The following is a 25809-nucleotide window of genomic DNA, read 5'->3' as shown; positions in this document are numbered from 1 at the left end:
AGAGAGAGGAGCACAAGCCAAAAGGTCAAAAGCCACAGCACACTTCAGGAACTCCAGCTAGGTACCCTTTGCATATCTTTAGATTGAAATCTGAAACCCACCACCACACCTTATGATCCACACAATGGCACTGCCTCCAGCCAGGTGGCTAAAGATGCAAACTATAAACAAATAAACAACTGAATATATTGAGGGCCATCTATTCTATTCAAACCACCACAAGTGGGTCTAGTTTTGTTTTCCTACAAGTGAATCATTTGTTGAAGATGCTGTCCTTTCTCAAGTGGGCAATGTTGGCTCCTTTTGTCAAAGATCAAGTAACTGTAATTGCTTGAACTAAGGGCTAGGTCTTCCATTCTTTTCCAATGGTCTATGTCTGTTTTTATGCCAATACCATGCTGTTTTTGTTACTATGGCTTTATAGTATAGATTTGGATCAGGTATGGTGATACTTCCAAAGGCTGAGGATATGTTTGGATATCTGGGGCCTGCTGCCATTCCATATGAATTTTGAGATTATTTTTTCTATCTCTGTGAAGAATGATGCTGGGATTTTTTTATTGGTATTGCATTGAATCTCTATATTGCTTTTGGTAGAGTTGCCATTTTCACAATATTAATTCTACCTATCCAGGAGCATGGAAGGTCCTTCCATCTATGTCTTTCACTTCCTTAGTTAGTGCCTGGTGGCTGATAAGAGAGTTGTGGTTGGAGGCCTGGAATCTCTTCACCCCACAATCACAGCATTGCCTTGCCAGTGGGGCCCAGGAGTATAGCCCCTGGCCCTGCCCCCCTCCTGTATCCAGCTGAGCAGGTTGTAGAGGACTCACTGGTACCTCCTGGTGGGTGATTGCCAGATATTCCTGTGATTCTCTTGTGAGGCAGGAGTGATGTCCCAAGGGGGCACAGATAGACAGATACCAGCAGTGGAGGTCGTGGGCACTAGGCTCCACAGGCCAGGCTGGAGCTCCATCACCAGAGTTAGCTGGTATAGGGGCATTGGTTAGAGAAGGCAGCCAGAGCTGTGGCTTGGCAAGATCAGAGGAGTGGCTGAGGTCCAAAAGCTCTGCTAAAGAGGTGGGGCAGGAGACCCTCCAGAGCACTGGCAGCACACATTGGATGCACAGGTCCCAAACTGTCTACTCTACTGCTCACCTGCCCTGAGCACACAGGACCCAAACATGCTGCACTCCCCACCAGCCTGGAGTGCACGGCCCCAAACACACCATGCACCTCAGCAACCTGGAGTGCATGGGCCCCAAACTTGCTGGTGTCCAGCATGTATAGACCCCAAACACATTGTGCCCCTTGACATTCAGAATTTTTTTAAAAAATTATTTGAGTGAAAGAGATACAGAAATAGGGAGAGAGAAAAAGAGAGAGAATGAATGGGCATGCTAGAGCCTCCAGCTACTACAAATAAACTCCAGGTGCATGTGCCCCTTTGTGCATCTGGCTTACGTGGGTCCTGGGGAGTCAAACCTGAGTCCTTTGGCTTTGCAGGCAAGCACCTTAACCACTAAGAAATCCATCCAACCCATCATTCAGAACTTCTAAGGTTCTGTTGTAGCCAGGCCTGGAAACACAGGCGTTTGATCCCAGCTACTCAAGGAGGCTGAGGCAAGAGTCTCACAAGTCTAAGGCCCACCTGGGCTAAAGAATGAGTTCAAGGTCAGCCTGGGCAACTTAGTGAGACCGTGTCTCCAAATTAAAAGTATAAAGAGGGCTGGAAATCTAGTTCGGCAGTAGTGTTTTCATAGCATGTGCAAGGCCCTGGGTTCAAGCCACAGATCCAAAATAAACAAAGGAGTGAATAAAGTTCTGATGTAATGAAATCTAGCAACCTTTGACATTTTCCCATTAGTTTTGTCCTTAGAAAGTTTTTTTTTTTTCCATTTATATTTTTCCTTTTACTTCTGTTTGTAAAATAGATGTAGCATTTTCTCTGGTGTTGTGTAAAGTCCAGTCCTAGATGTCATCTTGTGACTATATAAACAGACAATGAGTGAATTGTAAGTGAATGTGTAGCATTTCTCCATATCGTCAGGATTGACAGACATTTACTGCGATGACTTCTCTTGTCAATTCTCAGGTATGGAGGTCTCAGTCCCTGAGACTAGGAGTGACATTTGAAGCTGCCATCCTCTGTGACATTTCTCAAGGTCGTCTTTCTTACACATGGACATTCATGGACTCCGAGGCATCCCCTGTCACCCTTCCTGCTGCCATCAACACAAACAAGCAGACCATTGTGCTTCCACGTTATGTACTGGAGTATGGAAACTACACTGCCATTGCCAAGGTTGGCTTGCTCAGTTCTGGTACTGCTTTCCCAGTGAAACCATTCCATTCCACAAGCACTGAGGAAACCTCTTTTATCTAACAAAGGGGGTTATTATTATTATTATTATTATTATTATTATTATTATTATTATTAAAAAGGCCTGTAGGATTTTAAGAGAAATCAGTACTTCCCCCAAGAGAACATATGTTCCCATGTGGTCAAGTCATCAGCAAAAAACCCTTGTTATTTTAAGAAATCCTCTCTGCACCTCCTTTGAATAAGCCCTGTTCTGGTACTGGTATTAAGAGAAGTTTGAATGCCATTTAGGAGAAGGGAGGGTGTCCATCAAAGGCCAGGACCACACAAGAGGCACTCACAATGACTGCCCACCAGAACTAAGTGTGTGTTGGCTAGAGAAATGGTGGAAATGTTGTTAGAAGAGGAAGATCACTGTGGCAAGAGAGGACCTCTTGAAAGAGGTCCTGGGCAGAATGTCCACAGGTACAGGAAGTAGGAGGAGAGGTGAACCAGCTGACCGGGGATGGTGAGTGGACCCTGGAAGGAGGCTCTGGAGTCAATGTGGAGTGAGATGATGGAAACCAGGATGAGGAGACACTCCCTGGAATCGGCTTGGTGGGGGATGCAGTTATTCACTCTGTGGGGGGTCCCTGGTCCTACTGAGGCTTGGTCCTAATCCAGGCTATAGGCAGCTGACCACCGGATTTGTTCATACTCTTGACTGTGGCTGTGTCTCAGTTGGGCACATTGTAAGTGACTGTTTCAGTTGGAGTTGAAGGCTAGTGTCACATCTGTGGGTCAAGCAGGCCTCTGCCCATCCTTATGTGAGGCTTCCTTGTCATTGGTCCTGCAGGTGCAGATTGAGGGCAGTGTGGTGCACAGCAACTACTGTGTTGGTGTGGAGGTGCGAGCCAGGGTGCCCATCAGCATGATCTCTGAGGGCACACACCTGTTCATTTCCAGAGCCACCCAAACCCCCCTCATCCTCAGAGGGTCCCAGTCCTATGACCCTGACAATCCAGGGGCTGCTCTCAGGTGAGTCTAGAGCTGGAAAGCCATCCCTCTGACTTCTTCAAACTCTGGCTCAGGAATGTTGAGAGAGTTACTTTTGAAATTCTGCCACAATAGCTTCAAAGCATTTAAGTGTATCAGTTTTCTTAAGATGAATGGTTTAATTTAGGATCCAAATATAAGGTAATATAGGGAAGGGGGAGTAAAATGTAAGTTTTTGAGGTGATATTTAAATTGTGATTTTGGAACGTGTAGTGTAAATATTATTCTCTCATTTCGATTTCTGCTAGGTCAGATATTTTGGTGGGAGGTGTGTTACACATTAATGGGGTGTGGGAGCAGGGCTCTTGCTGTTGGAGGACGGTGCCAAACAGCCCCATCTCAGGAGACTTCTCAGTCTCCTGATGTGGATCCCTCACCTTCCAGCCTTCACCCTCCACTCACCCATGCCCCTCATGGCCTCACACTGAGCATCTGGCCTCAACTTTGGATCACTTTTCTGGTGCCTTAAATCACCTCATTTACAAATCATTCCCCATCCCATTGGTCTTCCCCAACTCTGCCCAAGGAATGGTTCTTGCAGTTGCTTAGACGGAAACCTTCAGCAAAATCTTTGACAGCTCTTGCTCTCTTGCTGTCACACTTCATGACCCCTCTGTCAGGAAATGGTCCCAGGCTTCAACTAACGACCAACTCTACACACCTTTCCTGATTTGCCTGGGCTGGGCTACCAGGTCCTCTGCTCATGTCCACCTTCCTCTGCAGCTGTTTCTTTTCTTTTCTTTTTTTAAAAATATTTTATCTATTTGTTTGAGAGAGAAAGAGGTAGAGAGTGAGAGAGAGACAATGGGCGCACCAGGGCCTCCAGCCACTGCAAACAAATTCCAGATGTGATGCATGCATTCCTTTGAGCATCTGGCTTATGTGGGTCCTGGAGAATAGAGCTAGGATCCTTTGGCTTTGCAGGCAAGTGCCTTAACCACTAAGCCATCTCACCAGCTCCCCACCTTTTAAAAATTACTTTATTTTTGAGTGAGAGACAGACAGAGAAAATATGGGTGTGGCGAGGGCCGTTCAGCCATTGTGAACAACCGCCATACGCATGCGCCCCCTTGTGGCCCATGGGCAACATTTCATGCTTGGATCACTGTGCCACTCTTGTCTGTCTACGTGTTACCTGGGGATTCAAACATGCATTCTTAGGCTTTGTAGGCAAGCACCTTAACTGCTAAACCATCTCTCCAGCCTGCAGCTGATTCTTCAAGGCAGAGGATAGAGTCTTCCTTCGAAAGCTAGAAGTCCTCTTGTATTCTTGTACTCTTCTCTGGCTGGAGAGCTCCCCCAAGCATCTGCTGCCATAGTGCTCCTTTGACTTGGTACTCAAGCAAACATTTCCCCAATAAGGCCTCACTTAAAATGGCGAAGTCTGCCTTTCTCCATTGTTTTCTTACTTACTGGCAACTGTCCTCAGTGAGTATATGAGCCAGAAGAGCAGGGCACTTGTTGGCTATATCTCTGTGCCAGGCACAAGGTCTCTGTTCATGGATAAGGAGAGGAGTCAGGTTGTTGTTGTAACTCCTGGGATCTCATGTCTTTCTGCTGCATCCAGGTGTGTGATGTAGTGTTTCTTTAGTGCAGTGGAGGCTAGAGACATCCCTGGATTCCTGATTCCATCTGTGTACAGCAGTAGGCACAGCTCTCAGCAGGCAGAATTTCTCCCTCTCCCCTAAGCCTGACAAACAGAAGCTGCTGTTTCCTTCATTTCGCCATCCACACCTGTTAGCTCAGTGTCTCCTGTTGAAAAGTGCAGAACTGCCTTTGGGGAGCAAGCTGGTCCAGCTGAACCCCGAGGGCAGCTGCTCTGCACAGCCTATAAGCTAAACTGTACACGGAGCCTGCTGTGCCCAGAGGATACTGTTGCCCAACAAGTTAACAGGCTGCCCCAGGAGCACTTCATGCAGCTTTGTGAACAGAGATGACACCTGTAAAACAAACAAGAAATGACCCTCAAGGCTCAGCAATAATTAAGACTTAAGTAGCACCTACAGAAACAGGTCACCAAGGGGGGATTGGCCCAGACCCGTTAGCCAGAGCATTTCCATGATAGTGTTTCCCCCTCTGTATTCAGAACTGCTTGAAGCTAGGATGCTTGAACTCTGATGGGGCCACCACCTTTGTCTTGTTGCATGTGGCAGCTCTTATTCCAGAAAGATGGTGAGATTTCAAGGAGAATCATCTGGAACTGCTGACAGACCCACCTTTTCTAGCCCTGAGACAGGGCAGCACCCTACGGTCTGTTCAAATCTGTTTTCTTCCTAGATTTAGGATACTGTGGCATGTGGAATTGTCACAAAGGTGAGATGTAGTGTTAGAGTGACCGCGGGTAGAGTGGCCATTTTACTTGAAGGAGGCAGAGTTGTGGCAGGGGGCTCACTATTTACAGGCAGTGGTAGAATTTAGTAGGAGCAGCTACCAGGCCAGGGTGAAATGTACAGGTCACAGGAAGCAGGACCCAGCATGGAGTGGAATAGACCTGGGCTTCCAACATTCACTGTGTCTTGACACCACAGAACAAGGGAGTGTTATCTCCTCCCCACTCACATATTCCTTTGACGTGCAGTGGTGCCTCTCTTCTCTGCCCCTCCAATGTTCTCTTCCACAGGTATCACTGGACATGCACTGCTGCCAGCTTGCCTGGGCAGCCCTGCTTTGATGACTCTACTCCATACCGAGTGGACATGGGAGCTCCCACTCTTTCCTTCCCAGCAAAATGGCTCAGTGAATGCTGTGACCAGTTTCTTGTGACGCTGACAGTGTCTAGCAATGGCAGGAACTCTTCTGAGTCCCAGGTGTTCCTGTCCACCCACACTGACCCAGATTTCAGGTACTTCTGTCTTGCACCTTTGGAGCCAAGTACTCTGGCAGATTACAGCAGCTTGAAACAAGTCTGTGTTCATGGCCCGTGTGTGGGGTTGGGCTAGGTGGGGGTCCTGCTGCTGAGGAAGAATGCAGGAGGGCAACTTACACAGCTCCTGACTATCCCCTGGGTGGGTACTAATACAACAGGGACTCTCAGTAAGGCCACGGGGGAACCCCTCCAGCTATAGCCCCTTCTCCAAAGCTCCTTCTCCAAAATGAGGAGACAAAACCACCTGAGTTTCAAACCAGGCTTTGGGAACTTCTAGGAATTGCAGGGTGGAAAGGTTACGAGTATGATCTCAGTTGTTACATCTGAGACCGTGAAGGTAGCAGAGGCAAACTCATAGCCCCACATCACCAAGGCCAGCACAGCACCCACATGTGTAACCCCAGGTACCAACACAGTACCAGGACAGAGCTGGGCTGCCAGGCTGGGTTGAGTGCTGTAGCAGCTTCCAGCCTCTTTCTACAAATGGCTTGGTTACTACATGAATGAACACAGCATACAGCTCAGAGGAGTCCACTCTAGGGATGGTACCAGATTGTGCCCTACTACTCAGAATAGCATAATTGAAAAACCTATAAGCCATTTATTTTTAGGATTTTCTCTTTTTGTCTCTGTGTATACTGCATGTATATGTGCAGTGTATACACACACACACACACACACACACACACTCACACACATGCATGCATGCATGCACACACACACGGAGGTCAGAGAAAGATGCCAGGTACCCTTCCCCATCTCTTTTCTGCCTTATTTCTCTGAGATAGTTTCTCACTGACCCCAGAGCTTCCTGTTCTTTTGGGTAGACTGGTTGACTAGAAAGCCTCTGCAGTCTCCCTGTCTCTGTCTCCACCCTCACTACTGGGGTACAGGCATGCATGGCCAGGCCCAGATTTTTCACACAGGTGCTGGGGATCTACACGCAGGTCCAAATGCTTGTGCAACAAGCACTTTTACCCACTGAGTCATCTCCTCAGCCTGAGAGTTTTCTATTTCATATTTCAGACTTTGATTGACAGTAGACAAGTGAAACCATGGACAAGGGCTACTGAATACATGTGCGCGCGCACACACACACACACACACACACAGGCACACACAAAATGTGATAGTGCCTGGTTCCTTTCAGGAAGCTTCAGTCCCACCGTGCTGTGGCATCTCTAACCTACTCCACTTGGTGTTATGTGGCAAAGCCATGGCCTGGAATGTGGACCTTTAAGATAAGGCACAAGAGCACATGGATGGGAAGCACTGCACACTACTTACAGTATCACCCTGTACTTGTCCTTTTATTTTATTTATTTATTTATTTATTTATTTTTATTTATTTGAGAGCAACAGACACAGAGAGAAAGACAGAGGGAGAGAGAGAATGGGTGCACCAGGGCTTCCAGCCTCTGCAAATGAACTCCAGATGTGTGCGCCCCCTTGTGCATCTGGCTAACGTGGGACCTGGGGAACTGAGCCTCGAACCAGGGTCCTTAGGCTTCACAGGCAAGCACTTAACCGCTAAGCCATCTCTCCAGCCCCTGTACTTGTCCTTTTAAAGGGTGCTGTGGTCCTGTTGAAAAAGAACCCATGTAACAAGACCCAACACACAGACCATCTTGTAATATCTTGAAAACTCAAGTCCCTAAGATGTTTTAGGGCAGCAGAGATTAGAGAGATGTCAGGAAGTAGTCAGGGAGGCTTAGGGGCACATATATGACATAGCATGTAGGACTATGTGGATTATGGAAATCTGGGGGGCATGTAGAGGGCATGGGGCATCCCATGACCCAATGGAGGTAAAACTGAGGCAAATGGCAATGACAAAGTTAGGTGGCTTGGAAATGCCCCGGTGAAGGTGGTCTGTAGTTGGTAGAGGAGAGAATTGTTTGTTAGGTGAGAAGAGAACTTAGTTTCAGCCTCTGTGTGTACACAGCATGGCCAGAGTGGAGGCTCAAGGATAGAAGGAGTAGGCACAGTACTATGTGACCTCATGGAAGTCACACACCTTCTCCAGAGTTGGTGAGTTGTGGATGTGCCTGCCAGGTGTGTTAGGTCACAACATCAGGTATTTAGTGAGGCAAGTTGGTGGCACAGCTCATTCTCCTCATACAGGCTGTGTGTAACATTGCCTTCAGTTCTCACAGTACAATATGAGCTGTTCAAGACTATTCATCCTGAGCAAACGTGGTGAAGGGCCAGTCCCTCACATTGTTTTCCTACCATATCAAAGTGACTTGTGTGTTCCAGATTTGTCCACATCTCATGGGTCAACTTTAAAGACACACATGTCAACTGGAATGAAGAACTTTCTCTTCGAGCTGTGTGTGAAAACTGTGGAGATGTTCAGGGACTCTCTTACTTCTGGGATCTCTTCCTAGTCAATGCAACAGAAAAGAATAGGATGGAAGGTAAAATCATGTCTTGCTCGATACTGCTGATGGAGGCAACGGCTCAGGGTTGTTCTGAGGTTGCTGAAGCAGTGTGCCCCATCAACTTTTTGTCCTTCAGCCACCCTCCTGAGAATAAGCAGAAGGGAAAAGGCATCCAAAGTGGCTTCCTTCCCACCCCATTGGTGCCATAGGGAGGCTGAGTCCAGGTTTATTTGGGCAATTTTATTGGTTTAAAGCCATAGGAAGCAGGCATGGTGGTGCACACCCACCACTCGGGAGGCAGAGGTAGGACCCATGTAAGCCAGATGCAGAAGGTGATGCAGGCATCTGGAGTTCATTTGCAGTGGCTAGAAGCCCTGGTGCACCCATTCTTTCTGGGCTTTCATGGGGTTAGGGTTATCTCCCCAGTGTCAGAATATCCATAGAAACCAGCCAGGCTGGACTAAAAATGACCTCAGGGACTGTTGTCTCGAGCCTTAAGCTTGCCTGGACTGAGTAATGTGATCTCATTCCTCCTCTGTCTTTATTATTTCTCACACTACCCACAGCGTGGTGGTAAGATGACACAGCAGAGTGTGTGCATGATGAACTTCTGTGGGATATGGAGGTGTGAACAAGGATTAAGACCATTCTGCATGGTAGTGCCATGTTTAGAGAAATGAGGCCGAGGCACACAGTTGTATTTCCACATGGAGCACTAAGCTTCTCCTGCAGAACTCCTGCCATGTCCGATTTAGTCCACTCAACAGGCTTTCCATGGTATCTGTGCAGAGAGTGCCAGGTACAGCTGGTGTCATGACTCAGAAGACATGAAGACATCCATGTTATTGCACGGGAGGGGTAGTCTCAAATTCTTTTAGGCAAACTGGACGATCTTAAATCAAAACCACATATGAGTAATGGCCTTGTACTGAGGACACAGCCTGCACTTAAATTTTCAGCAAAGCCAGTGACTGAGATGTATGTGTCTCCAAAGAACCTGACTCCACTTTTGTCAAAAACAAAAGCTGCCCCTCTTAGGGTCATTTATGTCTGTGGAGTTTTTTTTTTTTTTTCTTGGCTATTGATCCTTTGTCATAATTTCTGACAATCACATTTAGCCTTGTTACATTAGATACTCACCATCAGGTAGGAGAGGAGAGTTAGGAGAAACTCCATGTATTCTAAATCATTTCCATGGTAATAGGACTCACCATGCAAGGCCTAGCTGGCCCTCTCAGGTCCTTATGGAACCTAGTGGACAGCAAATTTCAGGGGAGAGCTGTGAATTCCTATCTTGCTGACATGTTTGTGTCCTGTGTTGGCCTCTACACCATCAGATAGGAGCTAGAGCCTGGTTGGGGTTCTGATTCACATCAGATTTATTTAATATTTAATATTTATTTATTTGACAGAGAGAAAGAGGGAGAGTGGGAGAATGGGCGTGCCAGGACCTCCAGCCGCTGCAAACAAACTCCAGATGTGTGCGCCATCTTGTGAATCTGGCTAACATGGGTCCTGGGGAATCCAACCTGGGTCCTTTGGCTTTGCAGGCAAATACCTTAACTGCTAAGCCATTCCTCCAGCCCTCAAATTTATTTAAAATAGGGTTGTGTGACTTTTCTTGGAGAAATATGAATCAACATATCTTCGCTCCAGATAAGGCATCAACAACAGACCAAAGGCAATCTACTGTAGTCCAGCTTGGTGTGCCTGTGAATTTAATGGGGTTACTTATAAGAATATGGTTGTGGGTTACTTACAGGTGTATGGATGACTTGTAAACAGCTGTACCACTAAAAAGCCTCACCCAGCATGGATGATAACTCACAAACAATGCATTTCTAGAATCTCACCTTCAGTTAACCTTCTACCTCCTGTATTGTTTAGTGCACCCCAAACATAGAGCAGCTGAGAGACAAGACAGTAGAAGTCTGTGACCTTCCACTCCTTCTAAGAGAGAGTGTTGACAGCCCCGTCACCATGGCCATGGCCTAGTGGTCACTGTATTCTTCATTCTCTGTGCTGCCATGACTGGGGCAAAGTGTCTGTAACTCACTTTGGCAGCCACTCTGTGGTGGGGATGGTCATGCTGTGCTCAGAGGACGTTGCTCTGTCCCATCAAGTAGACATGCTTGTATAACCTGCTTAGGTTTAAAAACAAATGTTTCGAGTTTTCAGTCCAGAATCTTAACACTGTCACACTTGTGTTCAAGTTGCCTTTTGTAGTACTGTGGGGCTGCTGGGTGCTTCTGCCCTTGGGGCCATTTTGAAGTCTTCAGAGTCAAATCTGCTGGAAGATCCCAATGGAACACTCACTCCCTTCTCACCGCTGCCTTCACCCATGGCCCCGGATGCTTCTCCAGAGTCCATGTCGAGGAGCCAACCCATTCCTACTGCTAGATTCATGGTGGGTTCAAGGGATTCTTTTGATGAGGGACCACTGGGCTCAGAGCCACCTTCACTGAGTGAAGACATGATGACAATGATCCTACCTGAGGGCACTTGGCTCCTCCCCTCCTCCTCTCCTGCCTTTGATGGTAAGTGCCACCTTGTCTACACATTGTCCCTCCAATACACACCTGGAGTAACCTCAGAACCGATAGGTCAGGTTTGAAATCACACCTACCTTTTGCCTTGAGTTAGAATGCTGGATTCACACAGTTGGTGCAAAACAGGTCTAATCTCATGGGAATAAAAAGTCTTATGTTTTGTTCTGTTTTCTTTGAGACAGGGGTATCACGTAGCCCAAATGCCCTTCAACTTCCTATGTATCCAAGGCTAGCCTTGAATTCCTGATCCTCCTGCCTTTATGTCCCAAGTGCTGGGATTCTAGGTGTGTGCCACCACAGCCCAGCTTAAAGATAGTTTACTTTTGGGCTGGAGAGATGGCTTAGTGGTTAAGGCATTTGCCTTCAAAGCTAAAGGATCCTGGTTCGATTCTCCAGGATCCACGTAAGCCGGATGCCCAAGTGGGGATGCATGTGTCTGGAGTTTGTTTACAATGGCTGAAGGCCCTGGTGCACCCATTCTCTCCCTCTTTCTTTCTCTCTCTGTATTAAATAAATAAATTATATCTATATATCTATATATATGAAAGATAGTTTACTTTGGAGCTGAATAAGAGTGACCATGGCCCAAGAACATGGATACAGGTTTCTCCGAATAATGTGTTCTACCATGGAAGTGAGTACATGAGATTTTGTTAAAGAACAAAGGAAGTTATAAATCAAGGCATTTACCAGATGCATTGGTATAGCTCATAGGCAGGTGGCTTATATTATAGTGTGGAAAATTCTTTATAGGTTTTATATGATATCTGATGATATTCTTAGCTTTTGGTTTGGTGGGAGCTAGAGATACATTTAAGGGGCTTGAGAGATTGTTCAGTGGTTAAGGTACTTGCCTGCAAAGCCAAAGGACCCAGGTTCGATTTCACAATGCCCACATAAAATCAGATGCTACAAGGTGGCGCATGCATCTGCTGTTGATTTGCAATGGCTACAGGCCCTGGTGTGCCCATTCTCTCTGTCTCTCTCTCTCTGTCTCTCTCTCTCTAGCCCAGGCTAGACTTGGGATTCACTATGGAGTCTAAGGGTGGCCTTGCACTCATGGCAATCCTCCTACCTCGGCCTCCCAAGTGCTGGGATTAAAGGCATGCACCACCATGCCCAGCTTTAAATAAATAATATTTTTAAAGATACACTTAAAATTTATTTTTAATTACTTGCAAGCAGAGAGAAAGAGACAGAGACAAAAAGAGTATGGGCCTACCAGAGCTTCTTGTGATTGCAAATGAATACTGGATGAATATTCTACTTTGTGCATCTGGCTTCATGTGTGTACTAAGGATTGAACCTGGACTTGTAGGCTTTGTAAGCAAGTGCCTTTAACCACTGAGCCATATCCCTGGCCCATTAAAGTAGTTGTTTTTTTTTATACTCATTATTATATTAGGTCAGACACAGGAATAGGCAATGAATAACTATTAAATGCATAAACCACAACCCCATAGGAAATACCTGCAACCCCACTGAGGAGGATCCCCAGTGGGATGGGGGCAGGGATGAGGGAAAAGAAGGTACCAACACATGATGCATCCATATGAAATATGTTGTTAATAATAGCAATAATAATAAAAGAAGAAAAGGACTAAAAATAACCCAAGCTAATTTGGCTGGACTGCAAGAGTCTAACCATGATAAAGTTTTTATCAGCCAATCAGCCTTTAATAGAGCTTGGCATGATGGTACATGCCTGTAATTCCAGCACTTGGGAGGCAGCCTCAGAAGCATGATAAGTTCAAGGTCACCCTTAGCTACATAATGAGACTCAGCTTTGAGACCCTGTGTCAAACAAACAGGTGTGATTCTCCTGGAGGAGTGTGTCCGTAGTCTTCAATACCCAACATTCAATAATTATGGCATAAGTTGAAATTCTGTAATTTTATCCTCCTATATAGATTTTGAAGCCTATTACAGTGACATCCAAGAAGCAGTTCCTTCTGGAGGCAGACAGCCAGGTGATGTCTTCTGGAATTGTCTTCACTGTGAGAGCCTGTGCTCACCTGCACATCTGCCCTCCTGTGACATCTGAATTGGTCATTCCTGTACCTCACATCAAGGCCACCTAGAGCTCCTCCAAGGAGTTGTTAAAGAAGAGTATAACCCCCTCCCCACATACACACTGCATGGCACAGAACTCACTCTTGGTTGACTTAAATCTGAACATATAGTGTTCTATGTACCAAAACTCCTCAGCATCCCCAGTAGAGAGTCCAGGTCTCTGGTTCTGGATGGGGGACAGCTATCCAACAGGCCTTCCTTGGTGCTCTTTATATTTCCTCCTTGCTAAGCATCCTCCTTGAGGGACCACTCTCATTCCCCCTCCGACATCTCTATCAGTACTGTGACAACCTATCAGCCCAGTGCTTCCAGTTCTATTTATCTCAAGCAGGTGCCACCTGGCCTAATCATGTCTTCTGCATCTGTCTCTTCTACATTCGAGATCATCATGGAAGGCTTTCATGGCTAGCTTACACTTGTGTCCCCAGAACTATTTTAATGTCCAATGCATTGGCATACAATAGAGTACACTGCTGAATGCATAGATGAGTACAGGATGATTGGTCTGTCAGGTAAATAGATGGAGGATTAGGGCATGGTTTATGTATCAGAAGAGTAGACAGGAGCGAAGAAGAGATTCATCACTCTAGTGACTAGGTGGACGGTCAGAGAAAAGCGCAGCTACCAAATGAATCACTCAGTGATTTTATTTGATGGAGCTCATAGATGATGGCTGACCTCTCTGTGGAGTGAACAGGTGGGTAAGTGAATGTTGGTCTTCTGATTCACTGCAGTGTTTTCTTCAGCTGCCTCTGGCTTCATGTCTTCTCCAACTCCCTTATGGTCTCTCCTGAGCATTAGGCTAGTCTGTGCACTTGTATGCATTGGTCACTCAAGACACCCACAAGAAGAGAGGCCGTGAAAACATTGTATTTTGCCTCTAGGTCCTGGAGTTGGAGATGTGGCCCACCACTTAGGGCCTTGTAGGGAAGCCTTAGGTGAATCAGGAAGCTAGAGAGAGAGATCTGAAGCCCAACTTTGTCAAACGTTTCTGAGGGAAGAAAAAGACAGGTAACAGATGCTTTAGGGTCACCTGGTCTGAATAATTTCAGTGAGCTGTGAACTATGGGCATTGGGCCAGGACTATGAGGTTGAAGGTTTCTGGACCTTGGCTCTCCAGTGATTAAGCAGAGGAATGTCTCCCAGAGTATATAGCCAGGATCAGTGAGGTTTGTCACTGGATCAGGTAGACTTGCTTTTGGCTGAGCTTTTGATATGCTAAAGATTGGCTAGCTCTGGAGGGGTGGTCTCTTTCTAACCAGAAAGGTGGTTTTTGTTGTTGTTTTCATTTTATTTTGTCTATAAGATAACAAACCATTGTGGAATTATTTAGTTTTCTTGCTGCTGTGGCAGAATGCTTAATAACTCAGTGGAGGAATCCCTCAGTTTGGCTGATAGCTTTAGAAAGTTCAGTCTATGGTCACTTGACCCCATGCTCTTGGGCAGAAAATCATGGTGGGGACAGAGTGTGGTGGAAGAGGTCTTTCCGAATGGCAGGAAGAAATCAGAGCTGGAAAGGACAGCATACCCCTATCTACTTCCTTAAGCTAAGCCCTACACTCTAAATTCCCAGAACTTCCAAAATGGTGTCACCAACTATGGGAACATAGGAGCCAGTGAGGGAGAACATTTCATATTCAAACTATAAAATCACAGTACACAGAAAAAAAAAATTTCAATGTATAATCCAGACATATGTCTTGGGGCCCATGTTTACATTCATGGCAGGCATTTCTCAATAGTATCAAATCAATAAAGAAGAGTATATCAGACTGAAGGAATGGCTTAGTGGTTAAGGTGCTTGTCTGCAAAGCCAAAGGATCCAAGTTCGATTACCCATGACCCACGTAAGCCAGATGCACAGGGGGCACACATGTCTGGAGTTTGTTTGCAGTGGCTGGAGGCCCTGGCATGCCCATTCTCTCTTTCCTTCTTTTTCTGCCAAATAAATAAATAAAATTTAAAATTTTTTTTTTTAAAGATGAGCATGTCACCTGTCATACTCATGATATTGCTGTAACAGGAGCAATTCTAACCCCTCTTTGAGGACTGTGCCTTCTTTCAGTGACCTTCATTGAAGTGGTAATTCTGCTTTACAGCTCCACTCAGTGTCGCACTTCCCCAGACTGCGCAGTAGCCCCCTGCCTCTATCCCCGCTGCCCACAGTCATTTCTCCACACAGCACCCAGAGGCTTTCCCCAGCCACAAACCAGATGTCTGCCTCTCTTTGGCCTATCTTACTGGTGGCTTCCAGCACTGTGGTCAAGCCTGTTGGCTCACGGTCACCTGAGTCTTGATCTCCTTCTGGCAGCCACATATAGAGCACCATTCTCACAACAGTTGTTTTCCACTCACTCTGGAGCCGTCTTCCTTCAGTGCATCATAGAGTTCCTGAGGTCTCTGTTCTGAAGTCCAACTTTTCCAACAGAGCTCATTTTCCATTCCCCACACTCTCTTTAGTTTTAGAATCCTGATTTTTTTTTTTTTTCACCAGTTGCCATTATCTGACTTTGCACTTTGGTTCAGATTCCCTCACTATGAAATTCCAGATTGCAAAAACTCTGTCAACTTGGTTCACGATGTCTCTGTCCCTAGACCTGTATGCCAGCATGAACATATGAGGAAGGACAGAAGGGGGAGGGGAAGGAGGGAGGGAGTGGGGAGGGAGTGGGGAGGGAGAAGGGTGGTCTCCAGTCATTCATGATGGAGCACATATGTATACTTGCTGAGCACATTTCAAATTTGCAATATCCAGCAACTGTAGAAATAAGTATTAAGATCAACCATGAATACTTATGCTTTGGGATGATTCTGACCTTTCCCATGGCCTTAACTTCTCATTGTAGGGAACAGCGCCAGCCTCCCAGAGTTGGTACCAAGCATGAATGCTGAGGGGAACCCCAGAGAGGGGGATAACCTGCTGGGCCCCTTCTCCTTAGGCAGAGAAAAGCCAACCCTCACAATTGACTGGCCCAAGACCCTGGTCAGCCCAACTGTTTTCCGTGGTTATACCTCCTCAGGTATGAGCATGCTGTTTGAATCGGGAATCCCTATCTGTTTCAGAACTTGAATATTAGCCTGCAAGTTTTCCTTTAGACTTTCATCGGAATAGACAAGTTTTTGGAGTTATCCAAACTTTTCTACATGTCTGTGGACAACAGCCCATAGCTACTTCTGTATGGACAAAGTTTCTGTTGCTCTCCCTCAAAAAAAAAAAAAAAAAAAAAATCCCAGGTGTAGATCATGAAGGAGCCATACATGTGCATGGCCCACAAATTCTTGGGGTCTTCCATCTGCATTACTAGATGAGCCACTTGCATGAGCAGGTCAAATGAAGCTGGCTCTGTGAGACAAGAGTCTTGTTAACCCATTTCCCCAGCACAGGTTGCTTTTTTGACCTACTCTTTGGGTTGCTGCCTATTAAAATAGTAAATGTGAGTCAGTGACTCCAGTAAGCCTTTTGTGGAAGCTATGGATTGACACTATTTTTGTGGGGTTTCCTCCTCACCATTTCCAGTTACTGATACAGTGTTTTGGGTCTCTCTTGATCTCAGGGTAAGTAGTATGGGGTCAGTCTGCTCTTGCTAAGGCAGGAACTCAGTCATTGGAGCAGCAGTTACATCTAGATTAAGACATTTTCATAACCCACTTTTCTACAAAGAGTTAAATATTGCTTTAAGATATCTTTTATTTACCAGGTGTGGTGGTGCACGCCTTTAATCCCAATGCTCGAGAGACAGAGGTAGAGTCGCTGTGAGTTCGAGGCCATCCTGAGAATACAGAGTAAATTCCAGGTCAGCCTGAGCTAGAGTGACACCCTACCTCGAAAAACCAAAACAAACAAGCAAATAATACACACACATAATCTTTTATTTATTTATTTTTTAGAGACAGCAAGAAAGACAGAAAGGGGGAGATAGAGAATTGGCATGCCAGGGCCTAAGCAACTGAAATCAAACTCCAGATGCTTGCACCACCTAGTGGGCATGTGTGACCTTGCATTTGCCTCACCTTTGTGTATCTGGCTTACATGGAATCAGGAGTGTTGAACATGGGTCCTTAGGCTTTGCAGGCTAGCCCCTTAACTGATAAGCCATCTCTCCAGCCCACTTTAAAATATCTTAATCATGCTTAATATAGAGGTAAAAGCCATAAACTAGAAAAACTAAATGCTGGAGCTATTATTTACATGGAAAATAAAATTCCACCATCATTTTCTTATTGTTTGGGAGATCTGCATCATTTATGACCTGGAATGACTGGTCTATCCTCAGCACTGCTTCTATTGGAGGGAAGACCCTACAGATGAGATTTTGGCTCCTCAGAAAAGTCAGCTAACCAAGAAACTAATACCTCCAAATAGGAACAGAATATATAACTTAGGGAATCATTTGCCTCCACCCTTGAAGCAAGGTTGGACTCTGCTTTTGGGTTCTTGTTCTCTGCTCTTCAAATCACATGTACTACCACACCCATGCTGCCACTTCCTCTGCTTGTAGGTGTCACAGGACCAGCTCTGACAGTAAAACCATACTCCCTGAGTAGTGGTGAGACGTACGTCCTGCAGGCTTCTGTTGGTATGTTATACTGCCAGTGAGGTCTCATGTGGGGAACTAGGAGGGCTTAGGTGGTAGTCATACTTTCCCTAGAAATGACAGTGACTTCTTAGTCTTGCCACTTCTTGCTCTGGGTCCCAGCTGTCCTTTCTGTCCCACTCACACCTCCCAACCTTGCTGCTGTCTTAGGTCAGTTGCTGTGATTTCTCTCTTCCTTGTGGAATTAAGTGCATGTTTAGAACAGAGTAAAGACTGAGCAGTTGCCTTTTTCTTACATGTGTACCTTATTTGTTCTATACAACTGAGTAAATCAGTTCGTTCCCTGCATGTGTCTAATCCCAACCAGGTGTCCCTACAGTCTTCCACACCATCCATGTGGCCTTGAACTTCCCCACATATTTACTCTGCCCACTGCCTTTCCATGACTCAATTTGAAAGTATCCTTTTGGGTAACTTCTAGAAATTTCCTCCCAATTCTAGAAGCTTTTAGTCCCATTTAATAAGAACAAAGGATTCAATAATTTGCATCAACAGACAGACTTACTTTTTTTTATTAAGTAGAAACTTTATATGGACACAGCATGTGTTGGTTTACTTCTAGGTCCACACTTTTAGCATTCATTTGAACAAACTATAACCTATGTATGGTGACCTGTACCTATAATCTCAGTAGTTGGGAGGCTGAGGGAGGATGGTTGCAAGTTCAAGACCAGACCTTATCTCAAAACAAAAACTGACAAACAAAAGCCCACCATGCATTTCTAAGTTTGTACATAACCCAAGGAATATACACAAAGTTAGCTTCCTTCTCATACTTGAAACATAGGCTCCATAACCGCCCCCCCCCACACACACACCGCCCAAGGGGCTTGTGGATTAGCACTGCTGCTGTGAACCTCTGCCTGCCCTGTCCAAAGCTGCCCTTAGACACTCAGCCCTGGGTTCCGCCTTCTGCCAGAAGAGGGCCTGTGCTTGCTTCTATTACAGTGAGCATGTTTGCCCTTCACAAGGGTCTCTCTCTCTCTGTCTCTCTCTCTCCTCTGAAATCCATCCAAGTGACAAACCAAAGGCCATTCCCTTAAATAGGCCATGTTCCTTATTGCTGTAGGAGACCTGAGATCTTGTCCATGGCCCCCAGGGTCTGTTTTCTTTGCGACCTGAAAGAATGGGCTCCAGGTATCCTGTTCAGCTATCTGTTGCACTGTCCTCTCCCCCCGCCCCCCATGCCCTTCCTGACAGCATCATTCTCCTACTGTGCTCTTGTCATAAGACAGGGCACAGTGTCATTGTCTTCCTCTGTGGGCTATTTAAAAATTTTAGAATTAAAAAAATTTTTTTTTAAATTTCGGTTTTTCAAGGAAGTATTTCACTCTAGCCCAGACTGACCTGGAATTCACTACGTAGTCTCAGGGTGGCCTTGAACTCAAGGCAATCCTCCTACCTCTGCCTCCTAGGTGCTGGGATTAAAGGCATGCACCACCACGCCCAGCTAGAAACTTTTTATTGACATCCTCCATACACATACACAATGTACCCTGATGAGAATCCCCTCCGACTACATACATCCCTTTGTGTCCCTTCCCATGTTCCCTCTCCACCAAACCCTTTCTTCTTTTGAACTAGTCCCTCTTCCATTTTGATATCATATTTTTGCCCTCATATCATGCAGGTTTGGGGTAGGTTCCATCATGTAGTCATGAATGCAATGGCTTCTTTGTCTGGAAGACAGCATTCCAAAACCCTCCTCCCCCTCCTTTCCGTCTTAAAATTCTTTCTGCCATTGTTTTTTGTAGTGATTCCTGAGCCTTGGAGGGAATGATAGAAATGTCTGTTGGTACTAAACACTCTACAAATCACACTTTAGCACTTTGATGAGCTTTGAGTCTCCCTAGTACTCACCACTATCTGAAAAGGGAAATTTTCTGTAACCAAAAGTGAGACTACCATTAACATATGGGCAATTTGGTGGGTATAATATATCTATTTAGCCAAATAGCAGTAGTAGCTTCCCCTACTCCTGCCCCAGGGTTCATGACTTCCTCGGCTATAAAATTTTGACTGGGCTCCAGTACCAGGCATGAATTCCCTCCCATGGAGCACACCTCTTATTCAAACAGAGAGCAATTGGTTTCCCCCTTAACAAATATGCTATTGTTGCACCAAGCAGCATGTTTTGCCTGCTGGACCAACAGTGGAGCTTGCAGTGACCACTGCTATTTAAGCTCACTGATGGCTTTTCTCCCCAAAACATGGTGCAAAGCACTTTCCATCACTGTGACAGTCAACATGGAGAAGCTTCTAACTCAGTTCCAGCTTGATTTTTCAGTGTCCTGCAGCCCAAGCATATGGTGTCTTAACATTTAGGTCTGGTGGGCAACCAAAAGCCTTGTCAATAGCCTGTATTGTTTCAGGAACATCAAGGGTCCTCCCTGACCAACAACTCATTAGGAGGTATCCCACCACAGGGACTGAAATTTTTCTTTAATAATCCATCTATGGCTTCTGGGCACATCATTGTCCACCCCACAGGGTACTTCTGCCCAAGATTTCTCTCTTTCTCTTTTAACAATTTTTTTTTTTTTTTTTTTTAGCTAGTGAATATGTAGGTTTAATTTTCTCTGTGGTTATTTTATTTATTTATTTATTTGAGAGCGACAGACACAGAGAGAAAGACAGATAGAGGGAGAGAGAGAGAATGGCACGCCAGGGCTTCCAGCCTCTGCAAACAAACTCCAGATGCATGTGCCCCCTTGTGCATCTGGCTAACGTGGGACCTGGGGAACTGAGCCTCGAACTGGGGTCCTTAGGCTTCACAGGCAAGCGCTTAACTGCTAAGCCATCTCTCCAGCCTTCTCTGTGGTTATTTTGATAGCGTTGTCATCCACGTGTCCTGCCTAACCCAGTATATGACTTACACCTCAGGACTGATAGCTCAGATTGCTTCTCATTTTGCAGAGATGTTGCTGGTCAGTAGGGCAGATTTAGTCACTGCTTCCTCTTGGATTTTATATGTACTAAAGGGGCTATTTTGTGGTTAATGTGACTGTTAACTAGCACAGCATCGAGCCTGGAAAAGTCACATGAATGGTCTCCACAGGGCCTGTTGGTCATTATAAAGATGTCAAACAACCGGGCGTGGTGGTGCATGCCTTTAATCCCAGAACATGAGAGGCAGAGGTAGGAGGATCATCATGAGTTCAAGACTACCCTGAGATTACATAGTGAATTCCAGGTCAGCCTGAGCTAGAGTGAGACCCTACCTCAAAGAAAAGATGTCAAACAGTGTTACATACAAAACATCTAAAGGAAAAGACATCAAATTACAAACACTTTTATGTAGTAAAGGAGATAGTGGAAAATATAGTGTTTAGTCACTGGGGAGTGATAACTGAGCTATCTGCCCAGCCAAGTCTTAGGCAGCTGTTTACAATGCTGGACACTATGTGAGGACACAGAAAATACATGTATTAACACAGACTGATAGTGTCTGCTGCTCTCCACTGCCATTCTCCATCCTGGCTGAACTCTCAATCCTGTCCTTCTCCTAGCCTCAGAGCATGGCTTATGGGGCAAAGCTCAGGTCTATTTCACAGTCAACCGGGAGCCACAAGACATGGCTTGTCACGTGCAGCCACACCATGGTCTCGAGGCACACACCATCTTCAGCGTGTCTTGCATGTCAGGGAAACCGGTAAGTGACTTATCCTTTGTCTGTCCTGCAAGAGTCAGGCAGCTCTGGAAAGTTCTAGGAGCTCCCTGTGTGGCAGACTGCAGAGGGTGGGGCATGCAGTGCAATGTTGGAAAGCTGTTGAGCAGGAATAAGGCCTTCTCTCCACTAAAGAAGAGGGTGCAGGGCAGCCTCTTCCTCCATAGAGAGGGAGATGAGGCCTTCCCTTGCATCCAGGCCTCAACCATGAGGGGCTCTATTATCACTGGGCATATAAGCAGTAGGTGGGTAACTTAGCCTGAGGAGCCCAACACCATCCCCCAGGGCACATGTCTGATCCAGACTTGAAGACCTTCTCCTAACTGTGACTCTTTGTAAACGGTCTGGTGACAATTAAAGGAGAATGCTGGTGGAAAAAGACCAAAGCTTCCTTTGAGGTGGACTGGTGCCTAGCAGGAATCTACATACTTGCAGTTCCTGTCTGCCTTGGGTACACCTGACCCCATCCTGCCTTCCCTCATGTACAGGAGGGGCGGGTCCAGTCCTCCTCTCAGGACATGGTTCCAGTGATTTCTGCTTGCAATGCACTGTGTTTCCCTTGCCTTTCCTGCATTAAGCCCAGTGTGGAAAGCTGAGGCACAGCACGGACTCTGTCACTGTGACAGGTCTATGATAGTCTCATTTGGGACTCTTGGAGGTTCTAAGGCAAGAGGGGTGTATGGCCTCAAGCAGGGAATCCTGTGTCATGTGAGAAGCCCTCAGAGCTGGAGCACAGGAGTGTCCCGCCATGCATTGAGCAGTGAGGGTGGTATGAGGTCTCAGACCTTGTCTTCAACATTTCTGCAGTAGCCATGAAGGTTGAGGCATTTGGTGTTTACTGGTGATGCCATATGTTCAGCCATCCTATTTCTTGTTTTCCATGGATCAAAGGACTTTCGTTACAAATTTAGTTACCGGATAGGAAATGCTTCCCCACATACCCTGCACCATGGACGAGATACCCAGTATTATTTTGCACTGCCAGCGGGTGAGACCTCAGATGATCACAAAGGTAAGTCATAGTGCCAAGTGGGGTGACCACCTATGCCTACCTGATGCTCCAAATACTTACCCCTAATTTCCAAAGACAAATAATTATTAACACTGTGTGTAAAAATAATTCATTCACTTTGATAAGTTTAATTTTATTTAGTTTAGGTCAGTTATAATTTTTGTACAGAAAGAACATTAGAAATATCAGTGGAAGCTACAGAGATTGCATAGTGGGTCAAGATACATATCTGCAAAGCCAAAGGACCCAAGTTCAATTCCCTACTATCCACATAGAACCAGATGCACAAGATGGTTCATTTGTTTGGAATTCATTTGCAGCATCTAGAGGCCCTGGTGTACCAATTCTCTCTCTATATATCTTCCTCTTTCTCTCTCTCTCTCTCTTTCAAATAAATAAATAAATATTTAAAACAGAAATATCATCAGTGAATTTTTTCTTAAATTTTAGTGAAATATAACATAAGTGATCAAACACCAAAGAATTTTGTGTTTGAATTAATTATGTAAGAATAAGATATCCCTTATTTGCTAATGAAAAACATGATATCTGGTGAATTTTGAATTTATTATAAGCAAGGTCATTTATGAAAACTGGAGCTTCCAAGGGCCCATACAATATCTACTAAGTCAAAATCTTTGGCAGAATGCAGAGCCCAGAATTTGCTTGTAGACAAACTTCCTAGGAACTGAAGAACTTCTTGGTGCTTGGAACACCAGAGTCCAGGGCCCAGATATTGAGAAGCACTGACCTCCAAATTAAGTGACCAGCTCTTCACTAGACTTCGGGTTGAAACAGTAGTGAAGACTCCCAGAGTACACTTGCGTGCTGATTTTCTTAGGTGGTGCACCCTGAGTTCATCCCAATGTCCTTGCCACACCCCTGGACCTTTGCTACACGAAGGGATTCCTGTGTCCCCAGAATAGCTATTTCCTTCACGCCCTTATGTTTTCATGCAAACCTCCCCTCATCGTTCTTCACCTTTTTCTGTTCAATCTGCCTACCGCATTTAGGAACTAGTTGAAAAAGGTACATTGTGGAGCTGGTTTTACAGTCTCTGGGCTCCCAGTGGCCCTGGTGGTCCTGTTTCAGCACTCCTCATGCTGTTGGTGGGCGGGGACATGCTGGGAGGCAGAGAAGGTCCTGCTGATGGTTCCACAAGCTCTAGCGATGCAGGTGAGATGAGTGAAGTGTGAGCATGCGTGACTCACCCCTTCCTCCTGCAGCATATGTGGTGGCTTTGGGCACCTCTCCTCCGTGATGCCCCAGTCTCCCTGCCCTGGTGCTTTGATTTTAAGTAGAGGTGTAAGGCATTGCCAGGTTCTTCTCTCGTACTTTGTTTTGGAATCCTTTGCTACAACTATCACCATCATCGCTCACAGTTCTGCCCAAAAGAGATTCTAGTCACTGACTTGTTGATAACCACTGCGTAGACAATATGAGAGGGAAAACAGCTTGCTATTTCATCCAATCTTGTTTTGCCTGACTGCTTGTCGCTTTGTAGGATTGATGTCAGAATGTGACTATGCAGCTCCACGGCAGTATGTTCAAAATGACACTCCTCTGTCACCTTCTCTCAGTCATGGTTTCCACCGAAATCACAGATGGCCAAGGTTCCAAGGCACGGCCGTGCACTGTGGCAGTGACCGTGCTGCCCCGTTACCATGGAAATGACTGCCCGCTTACAGATCTGTGAGTAAAACCACACCACACAGACATCCTAGAGCAGAGCTTGTAGTTCCTCAACAGGTGTACTGAAAGAGCAAGATGGATTGCCTTTTTAGTATTCATTCTTCTATAAGCATTTGAAAGACATTTCCAGTGAAACCATTTGGGGCTAGAATTATCTTTGTGGGAATTTTTGTATTTGCTAATCAAGTTTCATTAGTATCCTAATTTTCTATTTCTTCTTGAGTTGGTTTGAGTTGTTTCTTTCTTTATTAGACTATTTCCATTTCACCTATATTCTCTGATTTTTTTGTTTATTTTTATTTATTTATTTGAGAGCGACAGAGAGAGAAGGAGGCAGAGAGAGAGAGAGAGAGAGGGGGAGGAAGGGAGAGAGAGAGAGAGAGGGAGAGAATGGGCACGCCAGGGCCTCCAGCTACTGCAAACGAACTCCAGACACATGCGCCCCTTTGTGCATCTGGCTAACGTGGGTCCTGGAAAATCGACCTTGAACCGGGGTCCTTAGGCTTCACAGGCAAGCACTTAACCGGTAAGCCATCTCTCCAGCCCAATTCTCTGATATTTTTGTGTACAGGACTTTTAAAAAATGATATTCTGATATAATATTTTTATTTCTATATGGTCAGTTGTAATATATATTTTTAAATTCCTGTCTTGAGAAATTTAATTATTCTCTCTTTGTGTCTGTTAGTCTAGCTAAAAATGTGTCAGTTTGATTTTTTTCAGATTTTATATATTTTTATTTATTTGAGAAAGAGAAAGGTGGATAGAGAATGGGCATGCCTGGGCCTCTAGCCACTGCAAATGAACTTCAGATGCAAGTGCCACTTTGTGCATATGACTTTATATGGGTACTGGGGAATTGAACCCGTGTCCCCAGGGTTTTAGGCAAGTGCCTTAACAACTGAGCCATCTCTCCAGCCCAGTTTGATATTTTTCAAAGAACCAATTTCTGATTGCATTGATTTTTTCCCCACTGTTTACTCTATTGTGTATTCATTTGTTTCTGTATTAATCCTTATTATTTGGTTCTTTATTTTGTCTAGGTTAAATTTGCTTTTGTCTTCTTTGCCTAACTGCATTTTATGTGCCCTGAAGTGTTATGTTTTCATTTATTCATTTCATAAGATTTTAAAATTCCATCTCCCTTGCTTCTTTAAGCCATGATTATTTTGAATTGTGTTGTTCATTGTTCACATATTATAGATTTTCCAATGAAGACATACAGAACTCAAGTAATAACATAAATGAACTTAACCAAACAGACATCCACAGAAAACTACCTGACAAAATTGCGTTCTTTTCAAGTGCACATTGAATTTTCTAGACTATATAATAAGCCATACACCTTCAATGAAATTAAATTATGATAATAAAATTAATTATGTCCTCTGACAATGAAGGAATTAAGTTGAAAATGAATAACAAAAATAACTGGCAAATCTATAACACATAAGCACTATAGGCCACTATTCAAAATAATATAAATACAATGTTATGATTAGTCTCTTATATATAGTCTTCCATTTTTTAAGAAATTAGAGAAAAGGGTGATACAGTATATTTATAGAAGCATTTTAAAGTATATATTTTTTATTGTCTTCATAGATTCCTGTAGA

The 25809-nt window shown here is 45.0% G+C and overlaps 1 protein-coding gene across 1 annotated transcript in view; it reads left to right on the top strand.

The window, feature by feature from the left end:
• Pkd1l1 (polycystin 1 like 1, transient receptor potential channel interacting) overlaps positions 1-25809 on the top strand; it is a 185013-nt gene that overhangs the window by 62510 nt on the left and 96694 nt on the right. Inside the window, exons 8-18 of the mRNA XM_045141375.1 lie at positions 2093-2302; positions 3156-3337; positions 5976-6197; positions 8481-8641; positions 10819-11142; positions 13065-13124; positions 16074-16247; positions 17727-17804; positions 21332-21474; positions 22381-22501; positions 24082-24193. Coding sequence (XP_044997310.1) covers positions 2093-2302; positions 3156-3337; positions 5976-6197; positions 8481-8641; positions 10819-11142; positions 13065-13124; positions 16074-16247; positions 17727-17804; positions 21332-21474; positions 22381-22501; positions 24082-24193 — 1787 coding nt within the window. The remainder of the gene's footprint in view (positions 1-2092; positions 2303-3155; positions 3338-5975; positions 6198-8480; positions 8642-10818; positions 11143-13064; positions 13125-16073; positions 16248-17726; positions 17805-21331; positions 21475-22380; positions 22502-24081; positions 24194-25809) is intronic.

The sequence above is a fragment of the Jaculus jaculus genome, unplaced genomic scaffold (genome assembly GCF_020740685.1).
Source record: "Jaculus jaculus isolate mJacJac1 unplaced genomic scaffold, mJacJac1.mat.Y.cur u25, whole genome shotgun sequence".
In the NCBI taxonomy this organism is placed as follows: domain Eukaryota; kingdom Metazoa; phylum Chordata; class Mammalia; order Rodentia; family Dipodidae; genus Jaculus; species Jaculus jaculus.
Note: the sequence above shows the minus strand (reverse complement) of the source record. Positions and strands in the feature narration are given on the sequence as shown.